General features: G+C 42.0%; 1 protein-coding gene across 4 annotated transcripts; it reads left to right on the top strand.

Moving 5' to 3' along the window:
- Positions 1-76: 76 nt before the first annotated feature.
- znf362b (zinc finger protein 362b) lies at positions 77-11,770 on the top strand. 4 transcript variants are annotated; one of them, XM_005478267.4, is made up of 9 exons: positions 77-370; positions 2,522-2,585; positions 3,303-3,537; positions 3,932-4,036; positions 4,246-4,564; positions 5,728-5,952; positions 6,240-6,318; positions 6,439-6,597; positions 9,533-11,770. In XM_005478267.4, the coding sequence occupies exons 2-9, from the start codon at positions 2,523-2,525 to the stop codon at positions 9,647-9,649; spliced, it is 1,302 nt and encodes a 433-aa protein (XP_005478324.1). In that variant the 5' UTR covers positions 77-370; position 2,522; the 3' UTR covers positions 9,650-11,770. The 4 variants fall into 4 exon arrangements, with proteins under 4 accessions (XP_005478324.1, XP_003444842.1, XP_005478323.3 ...); XM_003444794.5 differs by having other exon boundaries at positions 78-370; positions 3,276-3,537; XM_005478266.4 differs by lacking the exon at positions 77-370 and adding an exon at positions 699-1,222.
- The last annotated feature ends 4,732 nt before the right edge of the window (positions 11,771-16,502 follow it).

A 16,502-nucleotide genomic window follows, 5' to 3' on the forward strand; every position in this document is an offset into this window, starting at 1 on the left:
ACTGCTTTTTTTTTTTAAGAAATGGCATCAGAGAAAAACTGCTCGTCGTCTCACCACACGATGACAGCACCGCTAATGTGTGCACTTTGAAAATTCACTAATGCATGTATCGGCCCTGCTTGCGTTGACGTAGCTTCTGCTGAGATGCTGTTAAACGCGAATAAAGTGGGTCGTGGTATGAAAATACAAAAGCAACATTTAGCACAATATTTCCCCTCTCGACTGCACTGTGCTGAGCCTTGCAGCAGCAGCAGCACCCAGAAGTGAACAAAGCGACCCGGAAGCGGTGGTCCGACCGGAGGCAGAAAGAACATCAACCTTTTATATTATAGCTGTACTCGCAAGACAATATCTGCAATCAGGACACAAGGTATTTGTGCATGTCTTTACATGTTTCCGTTGCTGTGCATTTCTCTAATGAGCGGTAGCCTCTCGGTGCGTGCATTAGCACGAAAATGCAATTTCTCTGCTTTGATTCGTCCAAAAGTTACAGAATGTAGAAAAAAAGCAGCCCTAAAAAAGTGAAATTTGCTTAAGATGGCACAGAGTCTGTCGGGAGATGAGGCGTTGTGCACCGGTTCTGATTTTGACCTTAACGCATCGCTACGGTTATTTTTAATCGGCACTGATGAATCAAGCTTGTCCGTTTCCGTGCTGTGTGTGTGTGTGTGTGTGTGTGGTTTTTTTTTTCCTCCTTGCAGGGCATGGTTGTTGTAGGAAGTGTCAGTTTTTTTAAGAGGTGGGGAGGCCGGGCTATTCAAACCTGCAATTCGCCGTAAACAATCATTCATGCCGACATGATAAACACACCTTTGTGTTGGTCTCCGGCCGCTCCTCATCCCAACCCGCCACACGACAACATGTTCATGCTCCTAAAAAATTTGGGGTCTGCAGAATATGGCGTCCCGCCTTATAAAAATAAGGCTGCCATTTTTGTTTCTCTTTTGTCTGGAAATGTTTTAAGAAAACTGTCTGAGAATGTGTCGAGTCGCACCGGGGAGGATCGATCTGGACAATCCTCCGTCGGTGCGAGTCCGGAGCTGCTCCCAGGCAGCCGACATGTCCGAAAAAGTCAAAGAAGTTCAAGTTTTGTTTTGTTTTGTTTTTTCACGGCGTTTTTGTGGAAAAATTGCAAAAGCGACGTCCACTTATTTGCAGGAATTCAGACAAAAGGAGCAGAGAGGCATCAAGCCCGAGCTAAACGGCGCAGGATCATGCTGATGTGGTTTTTTTTTTTTTTTAAGAAGTGCTGGCGTATTGTAGGTGACATTTAGATGGCAGAGCTGCGTGGATTTGTGTCACTTTTACTCTGTAGGCCTGATTTACACACATCGACTTCTAAGCGTGAGCTGACATCTAGCGAGTTTTTACTGTTACATTAAAAAAAATTGTATTTACCTTTTTAATTAGTTAGTTCAGTTATCTTAAAGCATTTATTTCATTTTATTTTTCAACAAAATAAGAGCCCTGTACTAGCTTCCATACTTTCCCCCTGCCTTTCAAAGCCTGTCTTAAAGGTGGGCAGATCGATCAAATATTGATAGTATTGATACCAGCGCTGGTATTGGTATAGGATCGATACTAGAGCCACGTGATCGATACTTTATTTATATCTTCTAAGTTTAGCATGTAGCCCACTGCATTGTGTGAAATAGTGGACATTTTTAAAATGAAAAAATATACTGCATACATCCAGTATGAAAAATATCTGAACATTTTTGCATTAACTATTTATAGGCTGTAGCACATTTAAACAACAGAAATCGACCCAACGTGCTTTAGATGATCATTGATGATGATTCATCTCATAAATCACGAAACACTGCTCTCCCCTGCATAAGCCTTCTTTTATAGGGTAAAAGTATAGGTATCTGTATTGGCAATACGGGCCCTGTATTTACTTCATATCGGATCAGTACCAAAATTTTTAGTATCGCACAGCACTAGGGGTCACGATCAGACTCAGTCTTTTATATGAAACCGTTTCAAGGTCAGCTGTTACAGATCTTAACTTGAGGGTCATTCAACTGTCCCCACAGTTTGTTTGTTTTTTCAAACAATCACAACAAACAAACAAAGTGCATTTATCCATCAAAAGCAGCCAATTTAGAAGCCACTCGTTTAATGCTTACTGCATTTGTGCCTGTGGTGCAAACAGTCCGGAGAAGTGAATGCAGCAAATTCTCTGCAACTTTAACCGTCTAAACAGCTGATACGTGGCGCTAACTGAGTACCAGAAATGGTTCTCGTCACCTTAAAGTGACATCAAAGTGGATGCAGAGCTAGGTGGATGCGAATGTGATCAGCACAAGGCCTGAAAGAAAATTCAAGCATGACATATGAAACTAGCCACATGCAGTGTGTGGTTAAGGTGTCAGATTTTTCAGCTTCACAGTTTAAGCCTGCCTGTTTGTAAGCATTAACTTACTCTGCGTGCAGTTTTAACAACAGTGCTCTGTAAGGGAGCACTTCATTATGTGCATCTTTGAAAAGCGACTAAAATAAATGTCACACACTTCAGGATGGCAGAGCCTCGGTTTAACAACCCATACTTCTGGCCGCCGCCTCCGTCCATGCCAGGCCAGGTAAGTCCGCTCAGCATGTAATTACTGTGATGTTTCCACCTTCAACTGCCATTTGTTTCCATGTGTGAATGTCTTTTCAGCCTTTCAGCACCAGTCCACCACTGTTACGCTGAGAACCGCTCGCAGTTTGTTCTCGCAGATAAGGGGGGTGCCTCAGACTCCTTGGAGTTCGTGGGCCACACGCAGCCCAAATTGATCTCAAGCAGGCCGGACCAAAGAAGCGCAAGTGCTTCCTGAAAACGTTTGCATTACAAACTAGATAGCAAAACCTCTGAGATATGTTGAGGACAAACAAGTGCAATTTTAAAAATATGTCTGTATTCCTACATTTAGTCGGTCTGCTGTTGTTACAAAGGAATACTGCTGTTGTATGACTCTTAAGCCCCCCCAGCTTGGATGAAGTTGCTAGTTCAGACGACCACTTTTAGGACACAGTCCATTCTTAACAACATTACAAAAGCAGTGCTTTGTGCTGCAAAATACAGTGAACGTGCAGAATTGATGCTCCTCCACCATGAGTGGGCTGGATTAAAGCTTTTTGTGGGCGTTACTTTAGCCCACCTCTGTCATAGGTAAAAACTAACCATGTGCTGATCAGTGTTTTCTGTCCTGCAATATGTTTTGATGGCATGAATGACATTCACACAAGGCAGCTGTTTTCTGTTGAGCATGACCCGTTAACCCTTTCAGCTGGATAACCTGGTCCTCATTAACAAGATCAAGGAGCAGCTGATGGCTGAGAAGATTCGACCCCTGCACCTGCCACCTACCTCCACCCCTTCTCAGCAGCCTCTGCTGGTTCCCACCTCGTCCCCGGACGGTAGCGTTCAGCACGGTATGCAGGTTCCAAAGCCTCAGCCGCAACAGGTTCCGGGCCACCACCCACAGCCGCAGGGCTCTGGACAGCCGGACATCGCCCTGCACGCTCGTCCCGCCTCCAGTTCTGGACCGGGTACGTTCTTCTGAAATAGTGTTAAATATGTCCAAGTGCTGCCAATCTGTCTCAAACTGGTATGGTGGCCTGGTGAGTTTAAGGAAGCGGGGTGATAATATACAGATTGTGAAGGTAGAGGCCAAATAAAAATCCATAATGAAATGTGGAAACAGTTTAAAATGATGCCCGGCCCTAGAGTAACCTTAATTAACATGAAGTTATTGATGTAATAATTGCTACACATTTTAAGGCCTAGGCCAGGTTTTCTTAGATCAAAACATTTTGAATGTGATTCCTCAGTTTTGCAGGCTGATAGTTGATGTAATGAATTTGTAGACGTGGTGTAGAATCAAGCCTGTGCGGATTAGGAGACAGTTTACTGACTGACACACCATCACCTTATAACTTCCAGATGGAAATATGGATGACAAGTCAGCAGTAAAGGCCAAAGGATTATGGGAGGACTGGCAAATGAGACACCTCAGTGAACAAACTGGCCGGGTCAACCATCGCTCAGGTACAGCCGTCACGCCGTCTGTGAAGCTTGTAGGAGAAATGCAGCAAGGCAGCCAGCCTCTGGTGTGATAATATAAAGAAAACTGTCATGAAAAATTGACACTCACACACACGGTGTTTACTGAGTGGTAAACTGGTGTGTTTCTTAAGAGGAGTGTGGTGTTGTATTAGTCATATCTGCTAATGCAGTTTTTGTTCCAACCTTCTCAGGTCTGGCCCCCTCATCTCGACCTGACAGCCACAGCACCTCAGAAGCCCTGACCCCGACGACTCCGACCTCCAGCAGCCAGAACCGCCTGGGTGGCGCCCCCTCTGTGAATATCATCTCCGGACTGGCTAGTGGCCCTGGCATTGACCACATGAAGGCCGGAGGCCTGGCAGGACTGTTGGGCCCCCCGCCAAAGGCACCTCGGGGAAGAAAGAAGATCAAAGCCGAAAACACATCTGGTCCTCTGCTGGTGGTGCCCTACCCCATCCTGGCTGATCAAGGATGTGTCACTGTTGCACCCAAAGAGGGCAAAACCTACAGGTTGGATTCAGAAAGCAGCTCCTATTGTTTTCTGGGGGGGGGTTTCTGTGCTGATCTTGCAAAGTAAATTGACAGGTTTATGAGGTCTGCAAGCATTGATAGGTATTTTCCTGAGACAACTTTGAGAATAAGAAAAGTGCTCTATACTGAGGCTTTAATATGAGCGCAGCTTTCACCTGAGTAGACAAAAGCTTACTAAAAAAAAAGGTTGGTCAAACAAACTCCAAAGGACTGAACCCAAAAGAGTCTGAGCGCTGGTTGCAATGAGGTAAAGCTAACGGATGGAAGATTTGAACTTGGGTTGACCCTCCCAGAACATCCAGGAGGATGAGTTGGTGTTGGGGAGGAGAGGAGGGTTTGTGTAATAGCAGGTCAGGAAGGCAAGGTGGAAAAAAACACTCCCATGATATTTAAAGAAGAGAGACTGATGGTTGGAGAAAGCATGTAGAAAGATCACTGGACAAATGTAGCAATGCCAAAATTTCTAATAAATTGTCAGCTAATATTTACCTCCTCTTGCTACCTGGGAAAACATTTGATATTTCTTCTTCTTTTATGTTAGTTTTTTATGATAACCAGGACTTTCCAGAGGCTTCAATAAAAGCCAGCTGACAGACTCGGCAATTTCTGATTAGTGTTAAGATTTTAAGCTTTTATCACAAAGACTTAAAAGCTCAATTATTTTTTTTTTGTGAGGAAAAAACCCATTTAAGTCAGTCAGCTGGAAGTTTTAGATAAGGAAGCTAGTGGCTCCATAGTGTAGTGGTTAACACACCCACCTCAAACACTCTTTTGGAGATTACATCATGAAGGTTGTTCAGTGTAAAAATTCTTTGTGAATAAAGTAGCAGTCGAAAGTGGCTTTTTTCTTAAATTGTGAGGTTAGCAATGCTGGTGTTGTTGGATTTTAAAAATCATGTGTTACTTCTTAGTTAATCAACTATAGTTGATTTTCAGTTTTTGTTGCTACTTTTGACATAAAGTGTGATTAAGACTTGATGATTTTCTTAAATTGTTGTTAAAATTATTGAAGTGGTCTGTGTACTGTGGTGGGGAAAAAACTGATGTTATGCTACATTTTCTATTTAGTTGTAGGCAGGCAGATTTTAATCTCTCAAAATTGTTTTGATCTGATCTTTTTTTTGTCTCTTCTTGTCCCCAAGATGCAAAGTCTGCCCACTCACCTTCTTAACCAAGTCAGAGATGCAGATTCATTCCAAGTCCCACACAGAGGCCAAACCGCACAAGTGTCCCCACTGCTCCAAGACGTTCGCCAACGCCTCTTACCTGTCCCAGCACTTGCGTATTCACCTGGGGATCAAACCCTACCACTGCTCCTACTGCGAGAACTCGTTCCGTCAGCTGTCACACCTGCAGCAACATACCAGGTTGGTCAAACCGTGAACACGAAACGTGAGAAATCAAGTTGATCTCAGCTGCCTCCACTGTTGCCCATCTCAAATCTAAATGGTGATCAAACCTGTCGTCCCCTTTACTGCTATATCTGTTTTCTCCTTGCTGGAACTCTTTTTATGTTTTACATATAGACCACGACTGTGACTTATATGCAGTGAAAATCTGCTGCTTTGAATATACTTTGATGTTTCTTTGCAGGAGTTCTCTTGCAGTGGCGTCTGTCATAAAAACATTTTCCCGTCTGCTTCTCTTGCTGCAGAATCCACACCGGCGATAGGCCTTATAAATGCGCCCACCCTGGATGCGAAAAGGCTTTTACCCAGCTGTCTAATCTCCAGGTCAGTCAGACATTCTTCTTGTGACCTGACTCTGATTAAAAGGTTCAGATGCAAAGCTGCAAATGTTCAAATTACGTGGACTTCTCTACAACCTCTGTCCGTGTTTTCTCTCCCCCACAGTCTCACCAGAGGCAGCACAATAAAGACAAGCCGTATAAATGTCCCAACTGCTACCGTGCCTACTCAGACTCTGCATCGTTGCAGATCCACTTGTCAGCGCATGCCATCAAAAACGCTAAGGCCTACTGCTGTAGCATGTGTGGCCGGGCTTACACCTCAGTAAGTAAACCACAAGCGAGTATTCACTATGTCAGGTTTTCCACACCTGTTTTTTGGCAGACTGCTTGCATCGATGACATTTGATAATATTTTTTTCTCTCTTGGACTAGAAGTCGTGTGTTTCCTGTTTGAGATATTTAACACCTTAGTGTGTCCTTGCTTCTATTCAAATATTCAAAAAGGACTAAAAGAATATGTTTAAGCTACAGCCGAGGTCCGGAAGCATTATGTTTTTGCATTGTATGTCTGTCCCATTCTGATTAATATAAATATCTACTCTGCAATGCACATCCCTCCAGTTTCCTCTAAACCTGTCCAAATAGGTCATTGGGCTGGCCATTTCTGTGTGATCATTGTTTTTGATATCATAGTTTTATTTTTAACTTGTATTGTTCTTACCTTTACATAAGTCCATGGCAGTTTCACTTTTCACTTTGAATTCTTGGAAATGAAAGCATCAACTAATGTCCCTCAAGCTGGATTATGCTTTGATTAGTTTTGCTTTAACGCTAGGAACTGATGAGCCTCTAGGCATTCAAAGACGTCAGGAAAATGACTCAGCTGTGGACTCAAACATAAAGTTGTGGTCAGACGTTTTCTTTTCCGGGGTGGAAGGATTGTGCAGCATATATCTTTAACGACTTTTAAAAGCAAGAATTTGTTGGTTTCCTGGTACAGACCTGTATTTTAGAAGAGAATAGAAGAGAAGAGAACTTCATCCATTGGGTAGGTCCCCTCAGGGAAATTATGGTTCCAGCAGCACACCAGCCTTAAATACAAATAAGAAAAAACTTTGTTTTAAGCGTAGTACACGGATTTTCAGTAGGGTTGAGGTCGAGGCTTTGGGAAAACCATTCCAGAAGCTACTTTATCCATTCGAAATCCAGCTTTCGATGTATGTTTGGGATAATTGTCCTGTTGGAACACCCAGCTGTGTCCAAGTTTCAAGCATCTAGCTGTTGATTTGAGGTTGAGTTGAAGAATTTGGAGGTATTTTTTCTTCATTATTCCCCACATAGCAAGCAGGTCTGGCCCGGATCTGGTATCAAGCTGGCACTGCTGGCTGTCTTCTGGCATGATAAGACATATGTCATCCAGATATGGGCCAGGCCTGGCATAGATGGCACTGTCTATGTGATGGCATGCCACATCTGACTCCATTGTGATTTGGTTTATGTGGCCCAGGCTCATAGAAAACAGGTCTGGCCGGGATCTGACATCAAGCTGGCATTTCTGACTGACCGGTGTTATGGCAGGGTGTATGTCAACCAGATGTGGGCCAGGTCTGGCAATGATGGCACTATTTATGTTCCTATTTTTCTATTTTAGTTAGAAGACCCAAATGCCATGTTGTAATACTATACTGCTATGGTAACCAACGTTTCAAATGCAGGTTTGACAGGTTTGTGAGTGTACACTTTATCCAAAACCTAGTGAGGGTTTACTCATCTTTGCCAGTGGGTGGCTGTAGCTTAGGCAGTAGAGCAGGTCACCTATTGATTGGAAGGTTAATGGTTCGATCCCTGGCTCCTCTAGTCTGCGTGTCGTGAGTGTAAATGTGTATGAATGTAGTTAGGAAGCACTCAGTTAAGCGAAAGTGTGTGGTTGGGAGAGTTAATCTGGGAGAGTTGAAAAATGCTATATAAGAATTAGTCCATTCACTGTCTGAACAGAGATTCCTCATGTTACTTTTGCACTATTATGCACATGTTGTTATTACATGGCTTAATTAAGGTACACATTAGGCTGACATCTGGGGCCAGAGCTGAAACTGTTCTGGGCCAGCACAGGGCCAGCGGTGTGTCTGCAACTGGCCCGTGGCTGCAGACAACTTACACATGGCCCACATACCGCAAAGAATGACGGCCCTTTGGTGGCCCAGACCAGGTTTGCCAGAGGTAATCCACACATAGGCCAGCAAAGGACCACCAGTGTGTCTGCAACTGGCCTTGTGCTGGCCCATGTGTGGGCCACCTTTGGCAAACCAGATCTGGGCCACCAAAGGGCCGTCATTCTTTGCGGTATGTGGGCCATGTGTAAGCACATTGTGTGGGCCAGATCCGGACCATACCAATTTTGCTATGTGGGTCCATAGACTTTGTGCATTGTATAAGTACCAGTGGCAGCAAAACAGCCCCAGAGCATGATGCTACCTCCACCATGCTTGACAGCTGGCACTCTGTTCTTAGGTTTAAAAGCCTCACCTTAACTCTTCCACACATTCCTCATGTCACTGTGCCCAGATAGTTTAATCGTTGTTGACCAGCTTCAAATTTTCGTTGAGCTTGAAGGCATCAAGTTTAAACAAGGAGCTTCTTTCTTGGTCAGCACCCTCTCAATCCAAGGAGAAGTAAACCTTGCTTCATTGTGACCAGTGATTCTGATGTTCCAGCAGCTTCCAGTGCATGGCAGGCTTGAGCCTTGGTGGTTTCTGTCTTGTTCTTGAACACCCTAGACAATTTAATCAGATTTGAGAGTTACCATTTGGGTCTTCTTCCAGACCTTGGCAAGGTAGTGACAGAGCCAAAATATTTGTACTTATATGCAGTTGTTTCAAATGATGATTCTGGACTGCATTTGGTTAGAATTGGCCCATTAAGCCTCTGGAATGGCGTTCCCAAAGCCCTTACCTCAACCCTATTGAAAATCTGTGGACTATACTGAAATGCTGGGTTTGTGCCAGGAAACCAATTCATTTAAATGAACTCTGAGTGTGCTAATATTCAGCCAGCATTATGCCAAAAGCTACCAAAATGATCTGGTCAAGGAGCAATTTGCCAAGGGAGATTTAATTAAATATTAGTGGTTGTGTGTGTATCCTTTTGACCACAACTGTCAATATCAACTTCAGCTGAACTGGTTGGAGTAGAGGCACTTTTAAAATTACTGTAGCAGTAATCTTTATGCCCTTTGGTGTGTTTTCTTGTTCTTGTAGGAGACCTATCTTATGAAGCACATGTCCAAACACACAGTGGTGGAGCACCTGGTGAGTCACCAGTCGCCCCAGAGGACAGAGTCCCCCAGCATCCCCATACGCATCTCCCTCATCTGAGCTCCGCAAGCATTCAGCATCAAGATTCAGAGTCAGCGTTCGGCTGGAGCTTGTGAGGCCCTGCACCCACGGCCATCTACATAAGGCTTACATTAGCATTATGACAGCTGACATGAGCATTCACTGTTAGATTTTGTAAGCAGACTTGCCTCCATCCGTCTCGACACAGGCCGTCTGTCATAAAGGAGCACAGCGTTATTTTGTGAATGTAAAAATACAGCCAGATATTGTCCAGGGGATCGAGTGGCAAAGAATGTCTTGCGTCAGATTTAATAAGCACTTTCGTAAGCATCATGTAAACCGCCGGATGCATTGGCCATTAAAAAAATGTTTTAGTTGTCTTGTTTTTGTTTTTATTCTCTTCCATGAAATGGGTTTTCAAAACGTGCCAGATGACATTTGCCCGAATATTAAATTGAAAAAGCAGGAAAAAAAAAGAAAAAGTTTGCTGGGTGTATTCTGGAGACATCCAAAGATAATCTTAAAGCACTTTTAGGCCTTGTGGTTTTGGTCAAATTGTTTCAATCTCGTTGGATGGAAAATGCCAAAGGGCATTACTCGTGGCAGCTAAGAGTACCGACTGTGTACAAAAAAACAGTCTCTTTTTTTTTTTTTTTTCAACTATTTTTTTTTTTTTTTTGTGCAAAGACAGGGTCATCAAAATTTAAAGAAAAGCAATCGGTAGATGACAATTAAAATATTTCATGATTGTATTAAGAAGTTGGATTATTGGCTTGTGGAGGCAAAGCAGAGCTCGATGGAAGGGAAGGAAGGTTTTTTTTTTGTAGTTCTTATTTTCAAAAAATGTTCACTCCATATTTAACATTCACCTTTATGGCACCTTTATGATCATAACGTATGATCAAAAAACACTGCTTTTTTTCTGGTGTGTCTCTCGTTCCAGTAGTTAGTGCCATATAATGAACCTTAGTGAGGTTTGAAGCGAAAGCAAATCTTGTAAAAGTGTTTGTCCGCTTTCCCTGCTCCATTAAGCTTTGACTTATACTTTCAAATATATGTTGCACATGTATCAGTGCCAGCTCTACTCTACTCAGCCCACTTTTTCAAAATATGCTTCAGCTTAAACTAATTTTTACTTGAGCAGTAAATTTTAAAGCTAACCATTGGACCAAAATGTGAAGTTATTGTACAGCTACTCAAACCCAGCAACTTTTTTTTTAGCCTCTAATAAGCTTTACCTACTTGGAATAAACTGCAGTATGATTCATATTCAATAGGCCTATTTTATGAGTTTACGCAGGGGTGGATCTTCTCCTTTTGTTTTTGTTTCTCTCCCTCTCTCTCTCTTTAGTATTCTTTTTATTGTACACAGTATTGTTTGTTGTATTTTTACTGTACCTGTAACCTCTGAATGGTACTAATAGGGTACCCTGTATTCTTCAGGGCACTTTCAGAAAAGGTGCTACGGCTAGACGTTACATTTGAGATGGAACTGAGAATAATGTAAAATACATATACAGTATATAGTATGTTTTCAAAAGAATAAAAGCTTATTACTCAAGCCACTGGCCTGAAAACAGACATTTACGCCAACAACAGACCCTGCCTCTTCAACTTGCTCTCTCTCTTTTGAGATAATGGGAAAATGTACATGTTGCTGTACTGTAAAACATGTTACTCATTTATAGTACCTATTTTTAAGTTTTCATAAACATGTTTTCTTTGGGTTTTTGTAAAGGTTTATGTAAGAGCTTACTGTAATTATTTTAGTCTACCTGTATGTTATTAATATTCATGTTTTATATCAGTTATTTACATGTAAGCCTTAACTGTTTTACCATCCCATTTCCATTACTCTGTATTGTGTTCTGCAGTATTCAGTCGTGTAAAACATTTTTTTTTTTCCTTCCGCATGGAGTTCCTGAGCTGTAATCTGTATAACTGTTTAACCCATGTTCTCTATGAAATGATATTGCGTAGATTTATTACACTTTTTCCTGTCTTGCATTGTGGTTTCATATACAGTTTCTAGACAACTAAATATGCACAGCCAAGACTGAGAAGTTAAACTAAGGTTATCAGTGTTTAAAAAAGGAGAAAAAAAAGGAAAAAAAGCTTTGTATCTTTACCTTGTTTAATAAACAGACTGTTATAAATCAACCACCGATTTTGTGATTTTTTTTTCTTTTTTTTTAAAGATTCTTTTATTTATCACATGCATAGTTAGACAAGTACAACACGCAGTGAAATGTGTCCTGACACGCTCCTCGACTGTGCAAAGAGAAGAACATTATATACATTAAGTGAATTTATTAAAAGAATCTGGAAATTTTTACATTGAAAATCTGAAAAAGTACATTGTGCGAGTGGGTGTTAAAGTGTCTAGTGCTGTAGTGAAGCTGAGAAGTATGCGGCTGGGATGTGTCACTTATGGATGCTGTGTATGGGTTCGGACCCGGATTGCCTGAGGATAGAAGCTCCTCTCGAGCGTCTCTGTTCTTGTCCGGATGGTGCAAAACCTTCTGCCTGATTGCAGAAGTTGGAACAGTTTGTTGCCGGGACGGGTCCTCCAATATCTGAGCTGCTCTAAACCAGCATCTCATGGTGTAGATGTCCTGTAGGGAGGGGAGAGCAGCCCCGCAGCAGCGTTCTGCCGTACGGATCACTCTCTGAAGAGCTTTTTGATTATTAACACAGCTGTTCCCGTACCATGATGCAATGTTCTGTGCAAGAATGCTCTCCACAGCGCCTGCATAGAAAGTCCTGAAGATCACTGGAGAGACCTCGAACTTCCTCAGTTGTCGGAGGTGGTACAGGCGCTGCATAGCCATTTTTGGACTGGACCTGAATGTGACACTTTATCCACTGGATAACACTTTAAGTGTCTGCTTTGAAAAGTGACATGTAGGGAATAAAACACACATCATCATTTCTGTTGTTACTTATGCAAAATATGTAATAATTGCCATCTCAAAGTCCTAATGTCTTACTGCTGGTTCTTTTTGTCACTAAAGCAACTATATCTGTAGAAGAAACATTTGAGGTTGACCCGTTCATAAAAAAAGGCAAGAAAAAAAACAGGTTGGGAAAGTTAAAGTAGAGAAAAAAATGTCTGGAATTATGTGCTTTTTCCCAACTTTGCAGAATAAAAGCAAACTACACATAGCGTACTGGAGCAAGTGGCCTGTATCTATATAGAGTCCAATGTTTACCACCACTATACCACAATCTCCTGTTAAACAAAAAATTGGGTCCAAAATATATTGATGTTCGATGTTAATGGTATGATTTTATACATTATTAAAAATGCAGATCTGTTTTAAAATGCGTTTGTTACATAGCAGAGACACAAGAGCACTGCCGGGGTTAACTTTAACCACTATTGCGTTACTGCTTTCATCTTCATTCCACAAATGTAAACACAAGCAAAACTTCTTATAAAGTGGTCGGTTTAAACCAGCATTACTCAGATATTTCTCACACATTCACACCATTACTGTGAAATGCACAATGCATGTATAAACAACAAACCTGCAGTTCAAAAAAGAGCCTGCTAATACATACAACACCTGTAGTGGAATTTCCCTTTGATTATTACTCTTTTTTTTATCGAGAATCATCTGCATTATGCAGTCATGAAAGAAAAAATGTTTTCACACACTTTAGTAGTGTGTAGTAGCAGCAATAACATGACATAATGGTTTTCTGTATGATGTTATCTGTGTCTCAGATCATTCTGGGGGAATTTCACCCCACTCTTTACAGCGCTGCTTCAGTTCATTGAGGTTTCATGATGCCAAGCTGAGGTCAGGGGTGAAAGAGCAGGCAACAGTAACTCAAAGAATCAACTTGTTACAACCAAGGTATGCAGAAGAGCATCTCTGAATGCACAACGAACCTTGAAGCAGATTGGCTACAGCTGCAGAAGACCACACCGGGTGACACTCCTGTCAGCTAAGAACAGGAAACAGGCTGCAATTCACACGGGCTCCCCAAACTCAAGGATCACGTGAAAACGAAAGTCTTCACATGACTCAGTAGCTTGTAGTACTACCTTTAGCAGCAACATCTTGAAGTAATCGTTTTATGTATTGCTTTATCAGTCGTTCGCATCATTGTGGGGGAATTCTGGCACACTTTTCTTTGCAGTGTTGCTTCAGTTCATTGAGGTTTGTGGGCATTTAGTTTTGCAAAACTTTCTTAAGGTCACACCACTGGGGCATTGCAACACAATAACTCTTTTCTTTTTCGGCCACCGTGTTGTCAATTTGTGGGCGTGCTTGCATCATTGTCACTTTATACAATATCTGCAAGGTTCCCAGGTCTGGTGACTGCAACATCAAAGCCCAAATCCTCACTCCTCCACCTCCGTGCTTAACAGTTGGTACGAGGTGTTTGTGCTGATGGTGTGTTTGGTTTTCCCCAAACTCTGTGCTGTGTATTATGTCCCCGCTTTAGTCTAATCTCACCAAAGGACATCTCAAAAAGTCCAAATGTGGTTCAGATGCAGCACTGCAAACCTAAGCCATGCTGCCATGTTCTTTTTAAGAGGTCAGACACTTTCCACTCTTCCAAACGAGCCATACTTGTTCAGTCTTTTTCTAATTGTGCTCTCACGAGGTTGAGGTTTGTAGAGTCTCAGATGTAGCACTTGGGGTTTTTTTGCTGATTAATGGTATAGTCTGACCTTGCAGTGAATTTGCTGGTACTTCCACTTCTAGAAAGATTGGCAGCAGTCTTGAATGTTTCCACTGCTGAATAATGTCTATCACCGTAGAGTGATGGACTTCAATGCCACTATTACCTCTCTAAAACAGAAGGGTAGCAACAATTGCTTTTACAGCTGTCCTCTGGGCTCTAAATAAAAGTGTACATCGTTGCATACAACAAAACTTTTTTCAAACCAAGTTTATTGTTTTCTTAACAATAAATGAACGTTACACAATACAGTCCAAATACTTAACCAGTATAATATAAATCATAACTGCTTTAAGCGGCCTGTTCTGACTGTTGAGCTATGGCTCATAGCGCAACATCGCCACCTGCTGCTTTGGGGATGAAAGTTCAGCAATGGGTGACAGCAGAGGAGAGTGCTCACTTAGTGTCGTGTTAAAAGCATTGCCATCCAAAGAATTTGCCAGAACCAAAGCCTAAAAAAAAGTTGATGATGATTAGCTAGCCAAAACGTCATCAACAGAACAGGGAGAGCAAATCAAAAAGGGCTGATCATAACATTCACAGGAAAAATAAACTGGATGGTCATGCTCCTTGATTAATGCACTTTTATTTAGAGCCCAGAGGACAGCTCTAAAAGCCATTGTTAGGCCAGCAACCCTCCAGACTTTCCTGCAGCAGTAAAAATTTATTTTACTCCAAATCTATACAAATCTGTTGGGGAAAATACCACAAACTTCCACAAACTGTAGGCCTGGGGAAGTGCTGGGATTTGTTTGGGTGCAACCTTGCAAACCTAAGCCGTGTTGCTATGTTTTGTTTTAGGGGGGTTTTTTAGAGAGAGAAGAAACTTTTCTCTTGGCAGCACTTTTAAACTTCCAAACAGCCATACTTGTTCAGTCTTTTTCTAATTGTCCTGTCATGAACTTCAACTTTTAAAGTCTTTTTGTGGCCTGTAGAGTCTCAGATGCAGCTCTTGGGTTTTGTGGAATTTCCCTAAGCATTGCATGGTTTGACCTTGGGGTGAATTTTGCTGGAATGTCCACTCCTGGGAATATTGTGGCATTGTGCTGACATTGTATTGGCATGCAGCTGAATGCTGCCAAAACTTCAGCTTTTATAGAGCTGTCATAGTTGCTGATGATCTCTTAAATCAAGTGCGTTTGATAGGCAACACCTGGCTCTACTTATCAACAGCTGGACTGGGTCACAGTCAGATCCACCGCTATTACGATCGATAGACGACCCGCTCTACCACCTGAGCCCCACGGTAAATTAATAAGGCCCCATGGTGATGGATAAATCTATATTCCCAGCCTGGCTGACAATGGTTGCCAGAGGGCAGTTGCAAGTTGAAATTAGTCACAAAGAGGTATCTGTAAAACCTCCACGACATTACTGTGGTCGGTAGCAGATTGCTGCAGTCCCCCAGGTTTTGCACAGAAGACAATAACTTGTCTACAAACACTCCCCAACAACTCTGCTCTCTCCCTGTGAAACTGTGAAACTGTGAAAAGCTGTAATAAAAACTTTTATTACAAAAGTTGGCTGAAGTTGTAATAAATAAATTTGCACACTTGCAGGAAAGGCTCTGGTAGCTATCTGCCCAGAAAACAGATTTCTGCTAAGTCACAACAATTTTTTTCTTGCTAAAAAACCCCCTGAAATTTATATAGTAGTTAACTGAAAAAAATCCTGTCAAACCTAATTGTTTTTCTATTACTTAAATACTTTTTTGTAGTATGAATGTAGAAAAATTAAGAAAATATAGTTTAAAGGTCAAAACTGATGCCTTCCTTCACATTTTCCAAACTCATGCCGTGGGCTGGATTTGAGTTAGCTTTGGCTCCCGTGGCCTTATGTTTGACACCCTTGCTCTAAACAGTGTTTTCATATTAATATAAATGCCTGAACAGTCTATGCCATTTGTTTTATAAACCCCACGTTTTCTATGTGCGACAAGCGCAGTCTCTACTGGCTATGTTGCAACTGAGTGTTTATTTTTCATGTCTACACCAACATGAATGAGTGAGGTAGGGCAGCACGTACACCGGAGAGCACTTTAAGTGGGCTGTTTACTGAAGAAATCTTTTCATGTGGTTTTATGTGTCTCCACTGCATATAGGCGGGTCTCACTTGAGACTTTTTTTTGGATGGTGACGAGTCAGGGCAAAAGGGAGCTCTGTGCTGCAGAGAGGAAATGGGCGTTCACCCTGGA

The sequence above is a fragment of the Oreochromis niloticus genome, linkage group LG20, assembly GCF_001858045.2.
Source record: "Oreochromis niloticus isolate F11D_XX linkage group LG20, O_niloticus_UMD_NMBU, whole genome shotgun sequence".
Classification (NCBI taxonomy): Eukaryota; Metazoa; Chordata; class Actinopteri; order Cichliformes; family Cichlidae; genus Oreochromis; species Oreochromis niloticus.